This window comes from Antennarius striatus, chromosome 11 (genome assembly GCF_040054535.1).
Source record: "Antennarius striatus isolate MH-2024 chromosome 11, ASM4005453v1, whole genome shotgun sequence".
NCBI lineage: Eukaryota > Metazoa > Chordata > Actinopteri > Lophiiformes > Antennariidae > Antennarius > Antennarius striatus.
This window is the reverse complement of record NC_090786.1, coordinates 13,066,196-13,091,349: the sequence shown is the minus strand read 5'-3', so window position 1 is coordinate 13,091,349 and position 25,154 is coordinate 13,066,196. Positions and strand designations below refer to the sequence as shown.

General features: G+C 40.7%; 2 protein-coding genes and 1 non-coding gene across 5 annotated transcripts; all 3 read right to left on the bottom strand.

The window, feature by feature from the left end:
• Positions 1–64: 64 nt before the first annotated feature.
• Positions 65–12,675, bottom strand: oga (O-GlcNAcase). 2 transcript variants are annotated; one of them, XM_068326729.1, is made up of 19 exons: positions 12,190–12,675; positions 11,706–11,757; positions 11,513–11,610; positions 10,993–11,123; positions 10,699–10,870; positions 10,508–10,606; positions 9,751–10,035; positions 9,454–9,612; positions 9,116–9,309; positions 8,684–8,941; positions 8,371–8,574; positions 7,914–8,088; positions 6,410–6,463; positions 4,853–4,938; positions 3,686–3,790; positions 3,241–3,332; positions 2,934–3,126; positions 2,682–2,841; positions 65–2,377 (listed from the first exon to the last, which is right to left on the bottom strand). In XM_068326729.1, exons 1-19 carry the CDS (start codon positions 12,350–12,352, stop codon positions 2,241–2,243), a joined length of 2,817 nt encoding a protein of 938 aa, XP_068182830.1. In that variant the 5' UTR covers positions 12,353–12,675; the 3' UTR covers positions 65–2,240. The 2 variants fall into 2 exon arrangements, with proteins under 2 accessions (XP_068182830.1, XP_068182832.1); XM_068326731.1 differs by lacking the exon at positions 6,410–6,463.
• Positions 12,676–13,496: 821 nt separating this feature from the next.
• pprc1 (PPARG related coactivator 1) lies at positions 13,497–22,357 on the bottom strand. 2 transcript variants are annotated; one of them, XM_068326727.1, is made up of 14 exons: positions 22,248–22,357; positions 20,331–20,426; positions 20,054–20,203; positions 19,760–19,834; positions 17,812–19,663; positions 17,473–17,526; positions 16,496–16,556; positions 16,199–16,266; positions 15,309–16,002; positions 15,020–15,208; positions 14,830–14,908; positions 14,619–14,740; positions 14,137–14,288; positions 13,497–13,966 (listed from the first exon to the last, which is right to left on the bottom strand). In XM_068326727.1, exons 1-14 carry the CDS (start codon positions 22,326–22,328, stop codon positions 13,866–13,868), a joined length of 3,774 nt encoding a protein of 1,257 aa, XP_068182828.1. In that variant the 5' UTR covers positions 22,329–22,357; the 3' UTR covers positions 13,497–13,865. The 2 variants fall into 2 exon arrangements, with proteins under 2 accessions (XP_068182828.1, XP_068182829.1); XM_068326728.1 differs by lacking the exons at positions 16,199–16,266; positions 16,496–16,556.
• On the bottom strand, positions 14,372–14,510 carry LOC137604509 (small nucleolar RNA SNORA50). Its single transcript, XR_011037596.1, has one exon. It is a non-coding gene; the product is annotated as a small nucleolar RNA SNORA50 (small nucleolar RNA).
• Positions 22,358–25,154: the final 2,797 nt, after the last annotated feature.

Here is a 25,154-nt window from a genome sequence, read left to right as displayed (position 1 = left end):
TTGAATAAAAAAATGCATTTTAAAGCATTTTTAAAAATTAATCCACAGAGAAACACAGAAACAATAAATGTATATTGGTTTATTAGTTTATCATATTATGTATCTTACATACAAACTTTACACGGTAAATTGTCACTGTTATAGCAGCCCTGGCCCTAGACTTCGATCATGACTGGAGCACTCTCTCCTAGGCGGAGCCTAATTTCTGTCAAACACCATTGGCATAGGACAAAGCTTGACTATCAACAAATTACAAAATGAAGAGATCGAGGTTGTTTCTTGAAATGAACAGCAGATTTGTTACCAATATTTACAGGTAGTTGAAATGGAGTCAGTGAAGTTGGCTTTATTGGACAGAATATTGTACAATGGCCAGAACTATATTTCTTTGAAAGAAATCAACAGATCTAGCCAGTTTCAGTAAAGATATAAAAAATGATAATAGCGACATGCCATCCATCAACTACAGTTTTGTGATCATATAGGTGAACGGCATGCTTCTTCCTCTATCATGATATGAGGTCACACTAATGATTCCAATACACCTACCTCATGCACATTATGAATGTACACAGTATCAAAACATCTGGCAGGTAGCTACTGAAGAGCAAATGATGATCCTCACGTAACCAACAAATACGATTTACAGTCCAAGTGCTTCTTAAGTAACTACAACATTTACAAAACAGAGGAATTGTGTCAGAATACAAAACATTCAATGGAGAAATTGGAAAAGGCCTTGGAATTTCTTCACCAAGCCTCCTCACATCTACAATTCAATAATGCAAGTCACTTTTGTGACAAGATTTAACAACTTCTTCCATACCAACAACACTCACAAAGTTCATTCATTCGAGAGTAAGCAAAGTTGAGACGATGGCAGGAGAGACGCAAGGTGATAGATGTAAACAGTTTTTCTATATTAACAATGTTAAGCGAAAAGTTTCCAGCACAGCCTCTCTTGAAAGTAACCCAGATTACCTGTTACATCACACATAAGGTTAGGAATGAGTGGTTAAAAAAACCCAAGCAGCTTCATGATAGCAGGAGGGTTGATTCTTCTACATTTTTAGCAGGATTATTCATTTTAATAAATGTATTTTAAGGTAACAGACATATCTTTGATTTTGAACATAAACAAGACCGACCTAATATTCTCTGGAAGACATGTCTGTGATTTTTTTCATACTTTTACTCAACCTGGAATTTGGATCTGGGATCTCGGTACATGTGGACTGCAACCGTTTGGCTATATTTCTGGAATCTGAGCCGTAACAAGGCCAATGTGTTAACGAGCCTAACCTAGCTATAGAAAGCCTTTCCTCGAAAAACAAATGTCTGCAATATGAAATTAAAATTTAAAGGCAACTGACATATGTTGAGCAAAAAACTTCTCATTTATGAAAAGGAGAAAAGGGGGCACAAGGAAATATTGAAAAGAAAATAGCAAAAAAAAATTTAAACTTGCAAAGAAAGCTTTTTTAAAAATCTTTTTCGAAATATCTGAAAAACCTTCAACTATAATTCAGAAGTCCACCGGCTTGAGCACCTTTACTGGTTTGTGTTGATCCTAAATTAAGGGTTTCATTAACACCAAAAGATCCAGGGCCCATTCCGATTTTCACAAGTAGACCCAAAAGAAATGTCATTAAAAGGCCTCTCTGATTCTACTGAGGGGCAATTAGAAATGGTACCTCATATGCTGAATTCTGTGCTATTTATGCTGACAGATGTGGTATTCAATTATGTTAAAGGAGAGAAAGCAAGTAGTGTAGCTCCCAAAGATACAGATCACTTTCATTTCACAGCTCAGATTTGATTTAAGACACGGACATTTTGTGTTCAGACAAGCTGTCAATATCCATGTAATGGCTATTGGATTAAATCAGAAAAAGGCTTTTGGAGTAATTACTTCTGGCCTTGTAGAGGTATATGAGTAGTGGGACTCCAGAAAAGTGCCATTCTTCTACGTTGGCTCAAATCATCAGACTCCACTCTTTTCAGATTAAGATCTGCTGAATCCAACAGAGCCATAACATATAAGGGCAGCACTGGAATCTGTGCGCTACTGATGTGCTTCTGTACACAAATCCAAAAAAAATGTTTTTCTGGGCTAGCCCACACAGTAATGTAGTAAAAATCACCATGGAAGTTTTTCTCATAAAAGGTAGCAAACACATTCAAGCCACATTGACTTGCTCACTTTTCTTCTTTGCCCGTTATTGTAACAGGGCGCTTCTTCATAGGCTGCGTCCCATAATGATGACGTCTTTGGGAAATCCTTCCATTTTGGCCACTTCAAAACATCCCAGTTTACTATAGAAGTCCAACATTCTCTTATCGCTCTGTCGAACCTTACAGAATGCACCAAGGGACCCTGTAGGTAAAAAAACATACAACAAATAAAGTTAACAACAAGATCCCACAAATGATCTCCCTTTCAATCACTATGGTCAACAATCACTTCAATGACAATATGGTTCTACTGCGCTGATGGGATAAACTGTTTCAAGGCTTCCTAGGGAAGATGATCAACCACATTCCGATTTACATCGTAATTTCAAGATAAATTAATCCAACACCCTCTTCCCAACAAGAATAAGACAAACATTTCTCTCTTCAGTTAGCACTAGAAGTCGCATTTAAAAATGCAAATGAAACCAAACATGGCTACCACCTACCATTAGCTTTGAGAGAAGACAGAAGACATCCCATCATGCTTTTGGCCACACTTGGGTCAGTCACTTTGGCATGAATGTCAACTTTAATGAGAGAGGGGAAATTGGAGAGGAAAGAGTCTGGAAGACCCTCCTCTTCTTCATGGAAACTCAGCATCATCTTCTATTAGGAGGAAAGCGATGTGAAGTTAAATTCACGAGTGTACACACTGACAAAGATGTTTTCATGGTAGGAGAGATGGGTTAGGTTCACACCTCTGCCTCTGTGAGGTCCTTCTCAGAGTCAGGCTTGTTGTATTTCTCTTGCATAAATGGAATCCAGCTCAAGTTGCATTTCGTAAGGAAAGGTTTAACGTCGACGGTAGCAAGAGCGTACCCACATATTCCTTCATCATCCTCTAACACAAAGCCATACTCTGAGCTCAGAGAGAGGAGGCCTCCTACCAACCTGTGAAAAAAAAAAAAAGTCTGTCAATCATATGAATTTTTACAGCCCCCAAAAATACAGCAGCCTCTATACTGTAGTTTGGGATGACTGCGCAAATACATCTTCTTCTGTTACCTGTCTCCTATGAGGTCCGAATCCTCATCAGAAAACGGTACATCCTCCAGCCCTTCACAGTACATTTCTTTACAGATTTTATAAACTGCAGCCTAGAAACAGAAAACAGTTCTTATTGTGGTGGAAGAGTTACAACACTGAAATAAAAGCAACCAATTACGATAACCTTTGCAAACAGGGTATAAAAGCCCAATCTCAGGACAAAAATTCCACAAAGAATGTCAATGTCCTTAAGGAATGTTTGAAATACAAAATCTGAAAAGTCATTTATATTCACCACTTGTATTTGTCGATGTACAGAGCTCAAACTAGGACAGTTCTACTGGGAATGCAAACTGGCTGACATCATTCTTGAAATCATACATTTTATTAATTAATGCTTATTAAATGTTGACATGCAAGACTGAAACTAGAGATTTCTGATATAAACAAACAAATATCTCACCTCATCTTTGGGAAAGTAAGGCCTTATGGAATAGAGTTTGGAGGTCGGCAATGAAGGTGGCGGCTGGTAGAAAAGATCATTTGCCCCATCTATTGGCAACAATCTCTGTTGGTGTCAAAGGAAATTGGTTAGTTTCACTGAAACCAGGAGATGTTGCTTTGGCTGACTGCCTCACTGTGCATTTTGCTAACACTGAGCCACTGTCAAAACAAAAGAAAATATATAAAAGCACAAAGTGCTTTGGAATGATGAAATTTTTTACAAATAAATGTTAATAAGACTATTATAAGTAATAAACTGATATTCCTTATTGATCCGAGAGTGGCCAGCAACAGCAAACATGAGTTGTTTTCATTTTTGCTAAAGGAACAATACGACAACCACATCTGTGTTTGCATTCAGATATAATAAAAATAAAAGGCGATATTTTGGTCTGACTAAGGTTTTACTGGCTGAAGGAGATGCTCCTTTCCCTTTTGTTAAGACATTGCCATATTTCGCTGCGCAGGGCCCTCCTGTTGAGAAAAATAATGATGCTGGCGCAGTAAGATAGAGAGAACTCCAGGAAAAAAAACAAAGCGGCAAATTAAATTTGATTTAACTGTCATTCAGCATCAGTTGCCATCTTTAGTCTTCATACTCTCCAAGGATGGACAACAAAACTTTTGGTGTGTTTGATCATGGAGTTTTCCCATTGCAAACATGCTTGCTTGCTTTTTTCGCGGGCGCGGCAATGCTTGTACATACGCTTGCAAGCGCGGATTGGTAATTTGTGCGCTGTGCTTCCCTGCAAAGAAATGATACGTCATGAAAATAAAACCTAGCCATGCTCGCTTGCGCTGCGTGCGCTAGGGACAAGCAGCATCTCCTTGGTCAGTTGCTGAAAGAAATTCAAATTAATCAATAGAAAATGCCATGCCAAACACTGGCTATGAAGCTTTGTGTGACAGCTTTCATGTCATCCACTGTCCCTTTTGCAGACGTAATATCCCAAAGTAACAAAAACGAGGGGATAGAACCCAGATATTTTGCAGCCTGAGCCATTACAATCAGCTCACCTTCGACAGACCAAAGCCCTTCATACCTACACACATATTAGCGTCGTCTTTTTTGCTGACAACAATCTTTTTTTCCATTTGATTGCTGTAAATTCAGAGCATTAGATACCTGGAACTCTCCTGCTAGACCTCCCCTAAAGGCCCAGGGCTCTTGGTCTCCTCTAAGGAATTGTGCTGAGGACTGACTACGACACCCTGTTAGGAGCAGAGCCAAGCGGACATTGTTACCAGAGGATGGGGCTCTGACACAGATGAGCGAGTGGGGAGATGGGGGGGGGGTCATATGTATCTAATAGCATAATCCATATATATTTAAAAAAAAGAAAGTAAACCATTAAAACATAAGAAGGACCCAATTTGGAATAGATCAATTACGTTTAAGATCAAAACTTTGCATAATGACAAAATGGGGATGGAGCAACTAAAGCTTACATTTTTGCAAACCAGGTCCAAAATATATATTGAAATTATTGGATTTTTTTTTTTCAAATCAGTTAAAAATCTCAAAATGGTCCACACAACATGACGCGCAGTATTGAAATAAGTTTTCATGCAGTGGAACAGATGCTTTCTGACAACCTACAGAGAGAATGGACTTAAGAGCAGTTTAGCTGACGGAGTTTATAAAGATTAGACTGACCATCAGAACTAAAACCACTGTCCTACTGTCTGGACTATGAAAGTAAGCTTCAGCTGCCATTACCCCACTTATCTTAGCATCCCATGTGAAGTCACATTCTCATTTTATCTGCCTTGTCACATGACTGGGGAGCAAGGGTCATCAAACCAGGAAGACGGGGCGAGAGGTAGTCAGATTATTTCCTGCCTTTGAAACCCTCTCATCTTACTATTGACGGCCACAATCAGGCGGGGCACAGATGAAATACAGCGCAAGGAAACAGATGTAAAAACACATATGCATCTGAGGCACGTACGGCTCTTGGAGTCTGTATATAGCTGCATTGCTTCTAACAAAGTCTAACCCAGGTTGACTACAAGGCTTGTCATGTGACCAGACAAATGCCGCGCGCAGCACGGATCCCTAATACCTTTTTACATGTGAACCTCAATCAGAAGCCTAAAATTCCTTCTGATGAACTGACACAACACAGCATGCCGATGCACCCGCGGGAGGAACTGTGAACTTGCTTATCTATTTGAAAAACCTCAAAGCTGACTAAATAATGATCTATTACTTGGATTACTTGCACCTGAATTATCAGTGTGCACTTTGCATGATCACAGGTATACAAAAAACATACAACTTTTGCTCTTGCATGGCAAAAGAGTCTCCCAAGGAGACACTTTTGAAAACACTTGTGTCAACTATACCGTGAGTAGGATGTATATAAAAGCCACATGGCTAAATTTCAAGTCAAGTGTAAATTCCTTTGAGTAGGTGCATCAGGCTGGTCTGAGCCATTTCTATAGGCCTACTGACAGAAACAAAAATATAAGTTAGAGGTGCTGCCAAAGAGAGAAATTTGGGAGTTAACACTTAGGATTCCAAGCTACATCGCAGCGCAAAATGTGACTTCATCTGGACGGCTGCCTCTTTCCCTCGAGATCAAAACTTTAAATATAAAGATCTATTTTGTGAAAAAATTTACATAAGGTTGCTTCAAACATGAACAAAAGTAAAAGACAACGCCAGCACTGTGCATACATCGGCCACTGTCGATCCAATAGCAGTAGAAACTTGTACTGAGGATTCTTCCATCTGTACACAGTGAAGGGAGAAAACAGTAGAAAATAGTTATTAGTAAGTGTTCTCATTACAAAACCCAGGGAGGTTGTGACTTTGTGCCGGCTGCAAAGCTTCTGCTGAGGGGAAATCTTTGTACTGGGCCTGATTTAAGAGCCGTCTCATAGCAACAGCAGGTGTCAACACTTAAGACTGCAGTTATTAAGAAAACAACAATGGAGCACCTGATTTCCTCAAGGTTGTTGAAATAATTTAAATCATTTCCTGGAATAATAAGGCAGTATGTTGTTTGTTTGTTTTTTGGTGTGGTTTTGCCAGTGTGGGTATGCTGCCTGCTGTGTACTGTGGGCTAGAATCCTCAGCTTTACCATATAGCCCGACAGGACAGAAACCTGCAAATGAAACTGGGTTACTGGGGGTAACCGACAAGCCATGCTGGTGCTTCAGGCTACTTGAAAAGAACACTCCAAAAAAGATGGAGATGTTATCGAGAGGCTGACTGCAACTCAAACTGCATCAATGTGCACCAGACGAAAGAATGAAAGGAAACAGGAGGTCAGGGGAGAGGGAGGAAAGAAGAGAGGGAACATCCCCTCTACAAGATGGTGAATACAATGATACAGAGTAAATGAGTCAGCCACTTAAAAATCCAACAACAGCCTCATTTTAGAGACTACTCAGTGAGGCAACTACACAAAGCTTACTGTGAAGTAAAATTAGACAAGCTAGTCTAAACCAGTTTATGCACCAGAATGGCTTTCTGCAGTCAGTCGGATATCTTGCTATCCAAGCTCGCGTGCGCGCTAGGGCATGGAGAAGGAGAAACGGGGACTTCCCCCCTGGATCTCATCCCCACAGACAAAGAGATGGAAGCAAGGGTGTCTGTGAGGGAATGCAGCAGTGATGTTACTGGAGACACAGCAAGCAGCAGTAACCCTGCTGGGTGGTTCGCCACAAAGGGCCGGTTCAGATCTCATCAAGATGAAGGAGCTAATGATGGGAGTAAATAAGGGCGGATGCTCGCAGTGCAAACGGCATTCAGTCAGATTTGTAAAAAAAATAAGGTAATAAATGCAACACATAAGAAACAAGAGCAATTCATGGCAATTCATAGAATCATGACAACTGAGAGGTGACTCGTCTGACCTGATCTGTGCTGAGATGATCTATCATACGCTCCCATCTATTAAAAATTGGGCAACTCGTCAGAGTCCCACAATTTCACAGGTGAGATAATATGATTATAAATGAATTAAACTACATAGCACTGGACTACAACAACATCCATGCAGCCAAATAGTCTATTTTTAATGTGTTTGATTTTATTCAGTTTACATTTTGTAAAGGTGATTGGCTGAATTGAGTGAAAATGTGTTTCAGAATAACTAACGCCTATCAGACTTGCTCGTACTGCCGCTATGCTACTGCTTTCAGAGGATTCATGTTATTGTTTATTCACACATACCTAGCCACTGGACAAAAGACTTGACCATAGAAATGATGCTCTTGATGTCCCAGATGTACGGATAGAGATCGTACAGGATGGTGCGGTTGGCTGTATTGGACAACCGTGTAAACATCTGGATGACTGAGCAGCACATCTCCTCAAACTTCTCCGCCCTTGATTGCCATTCTGCTACCTGCAGGTGACACAGAGATAGAAGGGAAATACCGGTGAGAAACTTTTTTTTTTTTTTAATAACAAAATATATGAAACACAATGGTCTGCAGTGCAGGCACATGTCATCTTATATGCATAACCACACCACCTAATGGACAAAGTGGGTATCACATATCCACCATTTTGTTTTCAACATCTGTCCCTGACAGAGCATGCCGAGTTAATAATGAACTAGTTTCACCAAGAATGAACATGTCCCCTTCCTTTCGCCTCCTGTGTTTAATCCAATGAATCCACTCACCTTTTCTGTGTCCTTTCTTTTGCAGTTGACACTGACAACACTGCTGTTAGCTCGTAGCCAGTTGAACTCCCTCAACATCTGCATGCCCTTGTTTCCATGTTCATAAGGCAGGTAGAAGAGCTCTGCAAGCAAGCTCAGGTCTTCAAGAGCAAGAGGCTCCGCAATGAACAGAGGTTTCTCGTTGGGCCCTGGCACAAAAACATCCTGGGGACAAAACCCAGCAATAATGCAACTAGAATCTTGTGTGCTTTTGATTTTACTTGAACAAGCACATTAAAATAAGAAATTATAAACTGCCAAAAGTTTCAGGCACCTGTTTGGGCTGATCATCCGTCTGCATAGGAGCGATATCACTCCCAGAGTCCTCCTGGATAGATTCCTCTAGGGACTTTGACTCTGTGAGACTCTCTTTGTCTGTGTCCATAGGTTTTAGGTCCTCTGTCATTTTATCAGCCAGGATGGGAACAATATGCTTCTCCTCTGCGTCAGCTTCTGCTTCAGGCTCATCCACCATTTTTTCCACCACCATTTCCATTGGCTCTTCATCTGAATATTTCTTCTCCACTTCCACCTGTTTAGGTACAGCATAAAATTTATTCTTTTTCCCCTTTCATATATAAACCCATTTGATTACTAAAATCCACAGATATTACTCATTCTGATCCTGTAAGCGCTGCTATTAAGGCGTTGCTTTATAGAAATCTTTTTTTTTTAAGCGTTGCTTTATAGCAACAATAAACCTCACCTCATCCTCTTCTTGAGGTCTTTTTACCATGGTGTGTGAGAGTGGATCCAGACAAAGAGGTGGCATGGCTGGAGACATGATGGGCTGCTGGAACACTGTGGTGACCGTTGTGGAAGAGCAGAGAGAAGGAGCAGCCATGGACGACACGTCGACAACAGCCGTGCCTTTGGCACCACTCTGAGGCACCTGTCGGCCTGAAACAGAGTCGACTTTCAGTGGGATGGATTTTTTTGCAAGAACATTATTGATGCAGCTCTTCCAACAAAATCGAAATCATTTAAGTGTCACTGTCTGAAGTATAATAGCATAGCAATGTGATAAAATTGGACTGTTCTTACTGTTGTATTGACGAGGAACACAAAATTCCCCCAGCCATTCTGTGAGAGCCAGTTTTAGAGCAAGCTGTGGGCTGTAGAGCATGTCTGTCTCCAGTTCTTCATCACTCCCTTCATTCTCTAATTTTATCTGGATGGACACTGTGCTGTCCTCTCCATCCGCTGATAAAAGGGGGGAAAAAAGCAACACAAAAATAAAAAAATCGCAGTGATGACAAACATTTTGGTATCACATGGAAAAGTTATTATAAGATCAAAAATTATATATACAGTATTAGTAAATGTTTGGATCACACTTACTCATCACCACATCCTTGCGCACCCCATTCATGTTCGACTTGTACCAGGTGGCCAGAGTGTGGATGGCTACAAAATTAGACTCAAACTCGCAGTTAGGGTTGGTCAGGACTCCTTTCAGTCTTGGTATGAGCTCTGTGGAGCGGCCTTTGTATGGACCCAAGAAAAGCCTCTTCTGATCATAGTCATTAGCATGAATGTTATCCCAGATCACAGGAGCTCTCTTTACAATCTTTGATACCTCCTCAATAGACTCAACAGAGATATCTTTGGACACCACCTTGGGTCCTGCAAAAAAATACATTTCCCAAGATATATTTTTAGCAATCATTTTGAGATGTATTACTGTATGCTAGTAGTAATTATATTTAGCTACATTTAAAAATGCAGTGAATCCTTGAAATGTCTATAGGGGATGCATGGAGTCATGCGTCACTGGATATGTGGGTCAAAGTTCTATACAGCCAATTTTCCCACCAACAGACTAACATTTCAAGGCAAAATGCCAGCACAGGTGTTATTTTTATGCAAACAGTTAATATTGGAGGGATAGCACATAAACAAAAATGCTAAATAAGTCAGTTAGAAAACAGTTCTTTGACACAAAGTTCGTGAAACAAAAAGGGATGTTGTCTGTTGAACATATGCAAATCTGACCAAATGCCATTCTCATTTCTCTGTAGTTTTATGGGGAATAGGATTTTCCCTTTCCAACAACACCATGGGATGTGTAAAAGGAAAGGATGGACTTCAGACTCACCCGTCCACAATACGTCAATGTCTGGCAGTAACTTCTCTCCTACTGTATGGAGATAAGGAGACTGGGGGACATTTGGATAGCAGAATGTTCCGCAGTATTCTGCATTTTAAAGCAAGAAATAAAGCAAATTGTGAATAAACAGTTAAATGACACCACTGTGTGCACAGGATTTGAGTATAAAATTTAGCTACCCGTGGGACAGAAGAGGAAGGTTTCAGGTTCTCCCAAATACTGGTAGATTTCATTGGTAATGGAAACCTGAGCATGTGCAAATGAACTGAACACTTCCTTGTCAGCAGGACACATGTTGTGGTCAATATCATCAAAAAGTAAGGCAAATGACTTGCAGCCAAAGTGTGTGACCTGAGGAGCAGAAAGAGAACATGGATTAAATAGAAAAAAAGGTTACAGAAAAACAGAGACAAACCTATGCATCCAGAGTTTTAATAATGTTCAAAGAATGTGAATGTAAACTATTAAAATACCTGATCAAGTTTCCTCTTAAGTGCAGCAACTTCTTTCTGATTGGAGAAGGTAATGTCCAGTCCAGGTGAAATGGCGTATATGAACTCTATCCCATACTCCTTCGCAGCACTAATTAAAGTCATCAGTTGCTCTAAGAAGAAGTTGGGGAAAGTATAAAATACACTAATACACTTTTTCACATTATCCTGACTTAAAACTGAGCTATGCAGTCTCCTCTTTGACTTGGATAAGTACAGTATTTTCTGCACTATAAGACACACTGAACTATAAGGCGCACCTTCAATGAACGCCCCATCTAGAAAGATTTTTCCCATATATAATCTACACTGGATTATAAGGTGCATCCGATTATAAGGCGCACGTTCAATGAATGGCCTATTTTAAAAATGTTTTCATATATAAGGCGCACTGTCGGTTTGAGAAAAAAGCTTTTCGGTGTGGAAAATACTGTAGGCATTACTTGTTTTACAGAGAGAAATACAGTACAGTAAAACAAAACATGCAGTCTGTTATACCCACCTGCTTCTTCCACCGAGTACAGCTCTCTCCAGAACATCCTGTGCTTGTAGTCATCTTTGGGTGCATATAGATATGTATTCAGTCCCCATTTCTGCTGCCTGTGAAACAGAAGGTCTGGTGAAAGCATCTGGACATATTTATAGTTTTGCCTGTAAATTATTTTAGCTTAATTGTTAATTAAAGTCCATCATACCTTCTGAACAATTCTTTCCTCTGCTCCATTGTCCATGGCCGACCATAAAACCCTGCAATGACGAACAATAGTTAGTTTTACGCCACTGCAGTCTGCAAAACAGGTCAATGAACACGTTTGCGGTGTAGCTGTATTGACTATCAATTTGACCCTAAGTACAACACTGGTAAAAGTCATAAAATAAAACTGTAAAATAAGTTTTTCGTCAATTGTAAGAAAATACCTTCGGCCCGTTTATAAATGTTTTACTCGGTCAATCACGCACAACTTAGAAATTAATAACCAAGAATGAAACCAAGTAAGATTTACTGCACCTCGTTTACACATAATTGATAAATTTCCCTCCATCCACCCACCAGGTTTATGACTTATTAATCGTCTCCCCCAGCTTTTGGTACAGTATGTACGATTATGTGCAAATCACAACATGACCAAATGACAGATGAGTGTTTTCAATCTACCGTATATTGATTATAAACATTACCTTCCACAACTCCACTGATGAATTTCCTGTGACCACTTGGTTCGACTGCAACGCTGGACTCCACAGGGCCAGGAGCCTCAACGCAAGCCTCTCCGGAGACCGGGATGACGTTTTGTTCAACATCCACTGGAGGAGTCTCCGGCGTCTTGTCTTTCTGAACCATTGCTAGATGTTATTTTGATGCCACGTAAATTGTATCGGGATATTTGTAAATCCAATTTAATAGGAAAAACTCGCCAAGCAAAAACCCCCAGTGGAAACAATCGTCGACGTCTTTCGTGCGTCAAGATTACGGTATGGTATCGGCGAGTCTGTCCAAATTATCGACAATTCAGCGACCTCATTTGTAAACTCTTAACACAAATACGTCAAAGCGACACAGGACAAAATTTCTGTTGTTAAATAATGAAGAAGTGCATGGCGTTCGTTTGCACTCGGTCTATCGTTTTCTACTCTTTATGGCAGATATGCCCTGGTTTTCGTAGTTCTTCCTGTTTATACCAACTGCGCATGCTCATAGGACTAGTTTAAACCAGTCAAAACCAGTTCTGCGTGACAAAACACCACAAAGATGTCATCATGTACGAAAGATAAATAACTCACATTGGCCGTTACAAATGCCCAACAAGGTAACGGGACCTTTCTGAAAAATCTATAGCACAACAAATTGAACAAACTAAACATCGTTATTCGCATTTGTACGAATAATTCCGAAATTATTAAAAAATGAACGGCAATGACTGGTTATTGGTAAACCTGTTATGTTGCTGACTTGCTCTGAACGTCGAGTATAACTGCGTCCTGTGTTGACTATCTCGATACCTTTGTAATATCTTGGATTTCCAGAACCTATTAGGAATGCAGGCGAGCTCCAATTAAAGTCAGAGGGGCGGTGCTGTTGATGTTTGTGATCTGACCGTGTAAACCCGGTGACTGCAAATGGTTTGCTGTCTCTGAATGATACATTAACCATTAATTCAGAATGTTAGCGAACTATTGGGGAATAGGTCCAAATAAATGTGTATGTATTCAGTCCTGGTGGTACATGCCGAAGGAAAGGAGGCATTTTATTATGTATGCAGTACTATTGTTCATTTTCATGTGACACTGAATGTGCTTTGATGTGTACTTTTAGTTTACAAGGACATGTATGGATACCCGTACAAATAGACGTAACGTCAGAATTAAAGACCCACGGTGTGAACCTGTTTGTTCTTGCAAAAATTAGGTGATTTTGTTTTCAATAAGGCCCCAACTAAACATGAAAAATTAATGTAGACACCAAGTGGAATGAATCAAAGCATTTTTAGTTCTGTTTTTATTTAGGTTTATCATACTTTGTATTATTACAACTTCTCCCAGTAATTAGGGAATTCATTTCACATACACATTTCCACTTTAAAATGTTTCTCCTCATACAATTTAAATTTGATTTTACAATTAAATAAAGTTTTTAAAAACTTTCACTTATTCCATTTTTTTCCTTTTACTAATTTCATTACAAATCTTCACTTCAATAGAAGGTGTTACCTTGCTGAAACAAAATAAAATAAAAACAATCCAAAAAAAGAAGAAAAGCAAGAGATGCAAAATGTAAAACGTAAAGACAGCATTGCAGGTAAAGAGCCTGTTGGCTCTGAGGTACGCGTGAGCTGCTTCTCCCTGCAGGCTTCTTGTTACCTCTTCAGTTTCTGCTGGGCCTGCTTCAGTAAAGTGTCAAAGTCTAGTGCATGAAACTTGCCTTTCGTAGGCAATGGATCGTACTCTAAAATCGAATCTGAAAAGAAACAGAGAAAAGAGTCGACAATGAATTAAAAAGCCTAGCATTGATATGCTGAGTTGTGAAATCTGCAAAGTATGGCCTTAAGACTTCAATTTTTTTTTTTTTTGATTGGACCAAATAGGAAGGATTCAAAAAACAACACAACATCAATCAAAATTGCATACCCAAATCAGCGTAGCTGGTCCGGCAAAACTGTCTTCTTCCACCAAAACAGACATCAAATGACAACTCATCAGATCTGCGAAGCTTCTCTCCATTCTTAATGGCTTCGAATGCATCCTCGATGTGGTAATAAGTTACAAACCCGTAGTTGTCGCTGTGACAGACAACAAAAGCAAGAGGCATTTTACTATCAGTTTGTCCAACCTCTAGTGAAGATTGTGACAGGTCTTAGTTTTTTGGTGTAGCTTGATTTTAAAAGAGCGACCTGGGTGTGTTACCAGGAGGCTCCAGTTATGAACAAGCATGAATTCACTTTAGCACTGTAGCTTGGCCAAAGAGGTCACAAAAAGACCAAAAAGGTTCAAAGACAGTGCAATCTGATCACATTGCAGCCTGTAATACAGTTTCAGCACAGTACGCCTTTTATTTCAAAACGTTCAAATAAAAAAAGACATGCATGGGCACCAATTGTTCCTCTACTTACCCATGGTCTCTAAAGTGCAGAGTGCAGTCCTCAATGTCTCCAAACAAAGAAAAGCGCTCTCTAAGCTCATTGTGGGTCATTGTTCCCCGAATTCCACCAACATAAACCACCCGGCGCTCCTCCTGGGAGAAGAACACAGTCACCTTTTCAGTTACAAAATATCTGAAACATTTTGCTCTGTGATCAGTGTACCGAGAAAATATGGCCTTACAATGGCTTTTTCTTTACATTTCTTCATTTTTTCCATATTTTTCTTTGCATTGTGATGATAGTTAGGTCTAAATGAGGGTCTGTGGAAGATAAGAAGATATCTTTAATGATTTTTTTAAACTAGAAAATGTGTAGTTATTAAACAAATGCAGTGATTAACACGCAGAAGAGCAGTCATTAATATATCGTACCTGTACAATCTTCTGCTTCTACTTGACCTTGATTGTCTCTCAGGTGATCTGGACCGCGACCTGGAGCGACTCCAAGACCCAGAACGAGAGCGAGAATACGAGTACCTCCTTCTCCTCCTGGGAGGGGAGCGTGACCCAGAGGAGGAACGGGATGAAGACCTGGAGCTACGAGAATGACGTGGTCGATACCTGGGGAAGAAACAGAAGAGAATGCCGTTACAATGGACAATTCTTACCTTTGAAATTATTCAAATCTGAGTGAACTAAAGAACCTGAGGGTGAACCTAACCTTTTTTTAGACGGAGACCGTGACCTGGACCGTGACCTGGACCTTGAGGAACAAGAGTCTGACTCTGAACTACTCGACATGGAGCTGGGAGAACGATGGGATCTTCCTCTAGACGGGCTTCTAGTACTCTCTTTGGGACTAGAACTGGGGCTGTTGTTACGAGAGGCACCTTGTTGCCGGTAAGTCCTTCCAGAAGGCCCTTTCTTGGGGCTTAATTCTTTAGGGGTGACTTCCTGCCCCTGCCAGGAAGGTGAAGCATCAGGAGTCTCCATAACAGAGCTGTTCTTAACCTCATCAGAAAGTGAACTTTCTGGCCTTTTTGTTTTTACAACAGCATTTGTAGACTGGACAGATGATACCAGAGGGGCGGGGGGAGGTTGTGTCGTGGTTGGAGTGGTCTTGATGGCTTTAATAGTGATACTGGATTTTGATTTGACATTCCAGAGCTTGCCTGGCTCTCCAGTGGCTTTGTTGGGGAGGCAATAATCATGGTCCATGCATGCCACTTCAGGGGCCACAGATGAAGATGTGGGTCTGCTGCGGGATCTGGCTGTGGGCAGAGGCCGGGCCTCTATCTGGATAACTTTAGCAGGGCTCGACTTTGAGGCCTCAGAAGCCTTGCTCTTCCGCAGCAGGGCCACAGGGGCCAGGGGTTTCCACATCTGATGGGGAGGAGTCCCTGGAGGAGTCAGAGCTGGAGGAAAATGTGCGTCACAATTACACATTTGTGCTTCAGTGAAGTGAATCTCTTGTTATGTACTCGTCTAAACAAGCAGATCTATGATGACTGCTAATTTAAATCTGAAAGGATTTTTTTGATTTAAATAATCCAGCCTAAGTAAAACTTCTGAATTAAGTATAACTTCTGAATTTAAAAAAAATTAAATTACCTGCAGTACTTGACAGATCATTAGCTCTCAAACGTTCTACAACTGTTTTCTCTGGAACCAGGTCAACACTGCAAAAGAAGCACAACAGTCTATATTACTGGAAAATAGCCTCGGTTTTCCCTGTTGTGTTTTGACCACTGAGATGGTCACCAAAGAAGTTAAATAAAAGCAAAGTTTGAGGTAGGTCTTGGCAAAAAAGTGTGTGTTACACACTAACCAGGGATGACTCTCCTGGGGATTTCTAGAACAACCACAATTCATCACACAGAGCAGCTTGAAGGCTGTAGGGTAACTCACCTGGAGTTTCCTACAGCTGCTGCTCTACCAGAGACCTCCAGTTTACATTGCTCTTCTTTGGCTGATGAGAGAAGGGACAAGAAAATTAGTGCATTGGCACAGTGATTAACACAACCCCACAAAAAGGGGGAGAAAAATCACTGCAAGACCATCATAAGGACAACCGTACAACACAAAGTCTGTAGGGCGCAAACAGAGCATTGTGTGTCCTTGCAGTCCTTTTTTTTAAAGTTAAATGGCAGTTTTCCAAAGGTTTAGCAGCTGTATTTGCCATAACATAAATCATGATAGTTTACATAAGCCCAGTGCCATTAGTAATGGCGTGTACACCGTTCAGCCCCTTGTTGGGGGATATATTTCTGCCCGAGCAAAGACAACAAGGTGAGAAAAATAGATCCGCTGATGGGGCAAAATTCCATTGAAAGAGCAGAAAGGAGCATAAAGCAGCTTCAGTGGCCCCACAGCAACCAGCTAATAAAGGTGACAGTAATGGAGGGCGGGGAACTACAGCTTTGACAATGACCAAATTCCCGTGCAATATTTAAACATTTAGCAGTCTTTTCGAGGAGGATAAGCTTTTATAAGCTCTCCTGCTATGAGTTACTTTTTGGTTATATCTTAGTTCCATAGGTCAGCTCTGCAGGACTATAGACTCAGAACTTTTGTGCACTCGATCAGAAAAATAAACCTTTGCATATGCACAAAAGTTTAATTATTATCTAATGTGACACTTGCTACCATTGAAGACCATAAGTTATCCTGCCCAAACTGATAACACTGTACTGTTGTAAGCTACTTGTAACCATTGCAAAACCGGGACTGAACTGACGCTGACTACATTTTACTGTGACCCTCTTAAACTACTGGCCAGTTCCCCAACTATATTGCAATACACACCAAATACTTTTTAGTGTGTGACACTTTCAAATTTGGAATGAACTACACATTACTTTCAGCCACACTTCAATGATGATTACCTTGGGTTTCCTCAAACTGCTCCAGTAAGCTGGTCAGATCAGCAGCTTCAATACCTTAAAAAAAATTCATCATCATTGGACGATGCACATGCAAAAGTGTAATTCTTATATAAAAACTGACTAAAGACTAACCAATCAAGATAGAGAAGAAAGTTCAGCAGGATTAGGGTTAAAATCCTTCGTTTAACTTTGTTGTCTGACTGTCATGGTCAAAATACATGAATACTTTTATAACATTGTCCTCTAAATGCTACAGAATTCTATAGCTTACAGAATCCAGATTCTTACTAAAGCCTTTGATAAACTGCATGCTATCCAACAATTAAACTTTGAGCTTACCGATCTCACTGGTGAAAGCCTCAACCAGATCCTGCATGGGGCTCTTCGTCATTTGGGGTTTCACTGCTGTAGTGAGTTTCCTTTTCGCTTCAAGCACAACAGACTCTGCTTTTAGACAATGGAAGGTTGTTGGTTGAGTAGAATTGGCTTCTTTGCTACCATTGGCGGTGATTTTGGTGGACTTGCAATCACAATTGATGGGTTTATCAATTGAGGTCGGAGCATGGACCTCAGACACCTTAGGGAAAACAACAGTAATCTTCTTGGGAGCAGTAGTGGGTTTGATTGCAGCTGTTGTGGTTTCAAGACAGGTCTGAGTGAATTCTACAGTCTTAAAAGATCCAGGCTGTGACTGGGGACTGTTGTCTGTAGATATCTCCCTATTAGAGGTAGGAGATGAAGGCTGTTCTGATACAGGAGATTTTGCAGGTCCAGGTACTGGCTGTGGTTTAGGAACCAGAGATGCAGCTGAGGCCCTGCTGGATGAAGAAGCCATGTATGCTGGAGGTACCAACAATGCCTCAGGAGTGGGTGGTGCACACGGTCCCCTTGGTTGCCAGGCTGGTTTGATCAGATCTACTTCATTTTTCACTGCTTGTGAGTTAGGGCGTCGAGGATCCCTGGGGCTAGGGCCAGGCAGGCAGGGAATTGGGGGAAGCTCTTTAGGAAGCTCGGGGAGGCTGGGCCACTTGGAGGTGTTGATCTTCCCTTGATTTTCCACCAAAATTGGCTTCTTTTGCTGTCTGAGACGCCGATATTCAGCTAGACTGAGTGACTTAGCTTTTGGCTCCGAGTCTGTAGGGGCCACGATAACCGGTGGTGTCCCAGGACTGGGAGCACTGGGAGCTGCTTGGCTTTCAAACGATCCTGGGGGTGGGACAGCAGAGTGAGCTGCTGATGAGTCTTTCAGGTTCTCAGAGGCCAGGGTTGGCTGTTTCCGCATTTCATCAGGCTCTTGGGATCGCACTGCTGGGGGCAAATATGTAGGGTTACTCTCGTCATTGCTGGCATTTAACAAATCTCCTTCTTGTCTAACTGACAGACTTGTGGGAACTTCCACATTTGTTTTAGGCAATAGTGTTGTTGTGGATATTTCTTTTTCACTTTGGCATGGGTTTGCTTCATTAGGATTTGATAAGGAGGAAGGTGTTGACACAACAGGCACCTTTGGGAGGCTTTTCTTTTTGTTGGAGGACCTTTTATGAGATATTTTGGGCGATTCCTCTATTGCACGTCTTACTTTACCACTCCTAAGGACCCTTCCCTCCACAGGTACAGACTGGCACAGCTCCTTGCATTTCTTTTTCTTTTTCCTCCGAGAAGGGCTTTTCTCTTTAATCTCCTCCTTCGGTCTCTTAATTATCATCTCATTTTTAACCGGGGCTTCACTCACTGTTACAACTTCATCGTCAACAACTATATGCTCTGAACTGTCAGACGTCACATCATCCTCATGTACAAACTTTTCCACAGTGTCTGTCTCATGCTCTTCATGTGGCAAACAGACTGGGAGATCTACCCCAGGTATTGCCAGGATAGTTTCTCCATTTTCCCCCTGGTCCACAACTTCTAGTAAGATGCCACCCTCGGGCAACAAGTGTTCCTCTTCCTGGTTTTCAACAGACACTCTCATACAGTATGGATGCATTTGCCGGACCAAGTCCCCCAGGCAAAGTGAAAGTTCGCCTTCACCCTCTGGCTCAAAAGTGATAGGAAGCGGGAGGGCCAGGCCTTCCCAGTCAAGCAGGTTATTGTCAGATGAATCTTGCTTCATTGGGCTCAAAGTGAGGAATCCATCTTCTTCTTCCCCATCACTCCTCTGAAGAGAGTATGCTTGCATCCTTGGCAGGCTCTGAGTAGAAAGGTAGGAAGACAAATATCCCGATAAATCCACAATTTTGTCTGCTGTACATGTCTACATCGGTGACTTATGAGCTTGAAAAGGTACCTTTCCCTTTGATGAGGGTCGGCAAAGAGTGTCTTTTTCTGGAGGCGAACGGGATAGACAGAGCAATCTCTTGAGCTAGACAGTGAAACAAACAAGCATAATTTCAATAAATCCTTTTAATAACGACTTAAATATAATGGACGACAAGTTAAGAGCACCAGAGGTCCCCCGGTCCCCCACACATCCCATCCCCCTTTCATTTGCTCTGTACCGAAGTCACAAGGCATGCTGGGAGATGGAAGAAGGAACCTGTGAGACACTTTTGGAATTATCCATGACAGCAGATGCACTAACCGGAGAGTGTTCGCTGCCCTTGTGACCCGACAGCAGCTCAGAGTCAGGCAGCGTGTCAAACGGAGACAGGTTCTCATCATCCACGTTGTCGAGGATCTCTGTCAAGGCAGACAGCAGCGTGGCTTCGCTCTCCTCATCTATCCCTTTAGGCTAAGTAAAATACGAAAAGGAAAAAAAAAACACGTACACAGGTAAACTAACAGTAGAAAGCTTATGGATCATTGATCTTTCTTTGGTTACTATAATACTCTAGTCCCCCTTCTGTCAGTAGTCTTACCTCTATTGTTGGTATGTCCTCAAAGAAAGAAAAGATAGAGGGGTCCAAACTGCTCTGCAGGGCATCTAGAGTTTCCTTAGGGCTCAGCACAGTCGACTAGAGAATGAAAAGATCATTTCAGATTTTTCTCTCTTGCAAAAGACAGCTGATAAAATTCAGTTTGATTCATGTGAAAGTATATAATTGTTCTTGTAAATATTCAAACTTTCTGAATGAAAAAAATAAAACTTCATATTCCCATATTTAAACAACTCATAAAATGCAATGTTTATTTTTAATGTACAGTAGATTTTAGTTTATGGGGATTCTAGACATTTGTCAGAATATTTTTCCATGGTGTTAGCATCCTTGCTGCATCATTTATGAACTCTTGGGCTACATATCCATTATAGCACTACCATTCTGCTGACACTATATTTACCTCTTTAAAAGTAAAACCAATGCCATATGATCAGTGTGTACAGAGCACCTCTGCAAATTGTTCAAAATCAACATGACTGGTCAAAAGAAAACAATTAAAAAATCTTATGCGAAAGACACTTAAACTTCTATTAATAATTGAATTTTAACAGATACCATTTGATGCAACCTCAATCATTTGCAATCATTTACTGTTTGAAAAGCTTTGAATAAACTACAGAAGACTGCATGTACTCTCATTACTGTAGTCTTTCAACACAAAAGACCTGGGGGTTTGTATGCACACCTATCTTTTTTAAAAAGATTTACTTAGTTTTTTTTCTTGCAAACATGGAGACACTGACTTTTGGTTACCTTCAACAAAGTACCTTTCCACTACATGCGTTTATGTCAACATCAGTACTATCTTACAGCCCACGTGTTTCGGTATGTACTTCCACACAGTGGGCAGACATGTTTGGTCCTTGCCTCACCCCACCCAAAGGGGGGGGGGGGCGACTTAGTCCACGTGTTGCACTACAACAAACACGAGCAGTGGCTTCGTTTCAGCTCATTCTGATTCACCACTTAAGAAGAATTGCTTAATTCTTTTACCCTTAAAAACCGGAAGCAGTGATTTAAAAACTACACAGACGAGAGCTATCAGAGTTTGAATGAACTGTGTCAGCCGCTGCTGACGTGTCTGCGTGAAACCGACGTGATTCACCACAACGTGGACGCTCATACACACGCGGTTTTTGAGTGGACACCAGGAAAGCTGCCGCAGTGTCCTGGTGAATAATCACAGGTGTGTCTAACTGTATAGATTATGTTCACTGTCTAAATAAAGAAAGGCATCACAATGTGAGTCATCACTGATGGCATTACCGCATTGATCTGATGTGGAACCGGCACAAGACACAACGGAAGAACTGATTAGTTTGCACCATAAAGCTGATAAGTCCAGACTGAATTGATAAAGCTAGCTGAGCAGCAGCATGCTGCAGTGTGGAGCCACGTGTGTTTGGATCCTTGAATGAACCGTACACCCGGCACTTTAGCATACAAACCCACCGTTGGGATTTAAACACAAACTATTTACATTAACGATCAGACTGAAACTCAAGCCAAGCTGACGAGACACTAATAACACAACTGTCACTTAACTAAACAATCGTTAATAATTAGAGAGAAGACAATCTGCCTCGTTCACCGGCCAAGCTAGCTAGCTAGCATTAAAATACATCTAAATAATGAAAGCACGTAATTACGTATTTACGTTTAATTTACCAACAATAACAACAGAGACATATCTGACTGGAATTCCACCAGAAATCATTAAGTTACTGTTGATAAAGTTAGACCAGTAACACTACTGCTGCATCCACGTGTCACTTTTCCATGCTCAGCGCACAGCTCGAACACACAACATGATCCCGTCTGCGTCAAGAAACAGACAGAAAACTCGTAGCAGTAGGAAAACATGTCAAGAAATAGGTTGGAGATGACATTCCGTACCTCGTCCGGTGTGTCCATGTAGAAACATTGCATATTACACTCAGTTAAAGTGTCGTCGCCTGCTGCCCACCGCACCGCCATCTTTGCTCATATCCTCCCTGCCCGGCGAGTTTCGGTAAGTGAAACGCTCACGAGAGGAACAGGCACGCCGGCAGGGGTCACGTGGTACAACATTCCCGGGAAAATGACGCTAGGGGTCACAGGTTACGTGACCACGTTGATGGTTTTTTTCCCCGCACACTGCCTTTTAATAGCTGGGTGTGTTGTTTCTGCCGCACAAGGACAATAAGTAGTACTCAAAGCAAAAAAAGTTTTATTTTTAATGACTTATGGGGACACTGGCAGAAAAGGCAGATTATATGAATACATTGGTAGTTTAGTTGCCAGACAAAATAATTTAATTCAAAAAACTTTGTTGGTCCTCAAGGGGCAATTGAGGCACTTACAGCAGCATGTAACACTAAAATACAAAAAAAAAAAAAAATATATATATATATGCGCTGTATAAACAGGTATGAACAGTATACATACCTGTTTATACCGTTAAATAATTAAATAATTCCACCAGAGAGATGAACACACTCGAGGGGGTGCAATATGCAAAGCAAGCACCAACTCTTTCTACCATGTGGCTCAGACGACTGTCACATGAGTTAGTTGAAATTTCCTAATTGTATCAATTCAAACATCTCCTGAGCACTTCAGTCATGTCAATATATGATTGTGGTCTAGATGTCTGTGTAGGATCTCAGTCATCCAGGTCATGGTTATCCAAAACGTGTTTTAGTCGATCCAACGGACGTTAAGAAAGTTCTTGAAGACGTTTCGTCTCTCATCCAAGAGACGTCTCTTGGATGAGAGACGAAACTGACATTCATGCACACACATGAATGTAGTTTAATACATAATGTGTTTTCAGGCCTTAAGATCTGGTGTGATCATTAAGTCATAGTGGCCAGTATGTGGAGATACTGAGTCGGTTTGACTTAACATTTTTTCTGACACATTCGCCTATTCTGTAAGTCTCACTTCAGACTCCAGGGGACGTTGTTCAGAAATGTCTCAGCTGTTTTGAAGACTTTATACTATGGAACCACACTTTTATTTTAAGTAACGCTGAATTAAAATCACAACGTACAACTTGTGGTGGATGTTTCCCTGAAACTGAACATTTTATGTTCCAGGAGTCAGTCAATAGCTGTAAAAACTTGTCATTCATTAACACTTCTTTGACAATCACAAACATTTCTATATTTTTTCTGTCATTTATTCCTGATTTTGCAGATTAGTATTCTCTCTCTGCTTGGTGAACCGCTTACTCAAAGAGCTCTTCAATAAAATCATTAACTCAATATAGTACATTTAAAAAAAAACATCCTTATTATTGAGAAATGTCAACAATAGGTCACCTTGTGTAGCTGCGTGTTTCACATTTTTTGGCTCAAGTCCAGGAAAATGTCAAGCAACAATGACTTTCAGTAACCTTTTGTTTTTGGATAATGTCCCATGAAGAACAATATAACTTTAGCTTTGTGCCAACATTTATAGAAACATATAATTGTTTAGTTGTTAACCTCACCAGTGAGGTTTGCTAGGCCCCTCCTCAAATTATCCTTGAGCAAGAATTTCAGATAACCCCTAATCAGTATGCATGTATGGCAGACAAAAGAATGTGCTCAATAGGCATAACAGTTTTCCTGGTAGAACAAAAAGCAGATGTCTCAGTGGGGGATTTGAATACAGTACTGTATCTGTTCCTATAGCTCTGTATGCAAGATGTTTGTATTTTAATGGTTTTGCTTAGGGGACTTTTTAACGCCTCCTCTCAAATGAAGTGAGAATGAGGGTAAAGGAAATATCTCCTGTCTTTCCTGTCTTTCCTGTCTGTCCTGTCCGTCCAGCCCGTCAGACACGTTTCTTTTCCGGACCATAACTCCAAAAGTGTTTTTTTGTTTTTGTTTTATTTTGTTTTTTACATGAAACTTAGTCTTATCAATTATGACATGAACTACTTCTCAAGTGCTTAGGCTCATTCTGGCAGTTGTTTCAGAAATAGATCTGAGATACTTATTCAATATCTTCCAACAAAACCTCCTCCATACATCAGTTCAGTGCTGAACTGGTGCCTCGAGCTATTAGAAACTTTTAATGGTTACAAGTTGAATCTTGGCTCACGCTGTGAGTGGGATTCATATTAGATGAGGATTCCTGGGGCAAACTTGTGAACTGTTCAATATTTTTTTCAGGAATCTTTTAAGTCCATATCTCCCATGAATTGGAGAGAGGTCTTTTTATATTTTTAAATTTTTAGAATTTTTCTGTTTTACTGTTGAAAATCATTTTCCCCTAGATATACAATTGGCCAGAATTGCAATTAACAAGGATGACTTGATGATTTTAAATTGCCAAGTTGTGTCAGTGTAGGTTCTCAGTCATCCAGGTCATGGTTATCCAAAAGCTGTTGAGTCGATCCACTGGACGACTCAACAGCTTTTGGATCGCCAAGTTGTGAAATTTTAAGTCAATTTTCTCTGCTAAAATGTTTTGGGGTAGGATTTCATTTTTTCATAATACTTGAACTGAATACTTGTAAGCACCTAATTTTCTTTCTGGAAGAGGTCACCGGCACATGGAATCCTCATCATATGTCATGCAGTAATTGTCTATATTCAATGAGACACATTAGAATCAATGTGTCTAACAAGACAGTAGCATGTTAATCAGTCAGTTAATCAATTATGATGCTGATGATTCCCTGTTTTCCATATTTGCAGAAGAATAAACTTGTGCTTTCTTGATGCCTTTTCTATCCAGCGGCAGACAAACATCTGTCAACAATCAGTTTATCATTCATTGTCACATCTTTATGAATCTAGAGGTGTCCAGACTCCCCATCAGAGGTTTTTT

What these genes read in the sequence shown, in the direction of transcription:
- oga (XM_068326729.1), bottom strand. Translation starts at nt 12,352, where the DNA reads ATGGTTCAGAAAGACAAGACGCCGGAGACTCCTCCAGTGGATGTTGAA. An exon ending in CATCAGTGGAGTTGTGGAAG is followed by an intron (nt 11,758 to 12,189) that starts GTAATGTTTATA and finishes TCGTCATTGCAG; the next exon opens with GGTTTTATGGTCGGCCATGG. An exon ending in TTGGATCGACAGTGGCCGAT is followed by an intron (nt 4,939 to 6,409) that starts GTATGCACAGTG and finishes TGCTCCTAACAG; the next exon opens with GGTGTCGTAGTCAGTCCTCA.
- pprc1 (XM_068326727.1), bottom strand. Translation starts at nt 22,328, where the DNA reads ATGGCGGTGCGGTGGGCAGCAGGCGACGACACTTTAACTGAGTGTAAT. An exon ending in TGATCTGTCAAGTACTGCAG is followed by an intron (nt 16,003 to 16,198) that starts GTAATTTAATTT and finishes ATTTTCCTCCAG; the next exon opens with CTCTGACTCCTCCAGGGACT. An exon ending in CTGCACTTTAGAGACCATGG is followed by an intron (nt 14,289 to 14,618) that starts GTAAGTAGAGGA and finishes TGTCTGTCACAG; the next exon opens with CGACAACTACGGGTTTGTAA.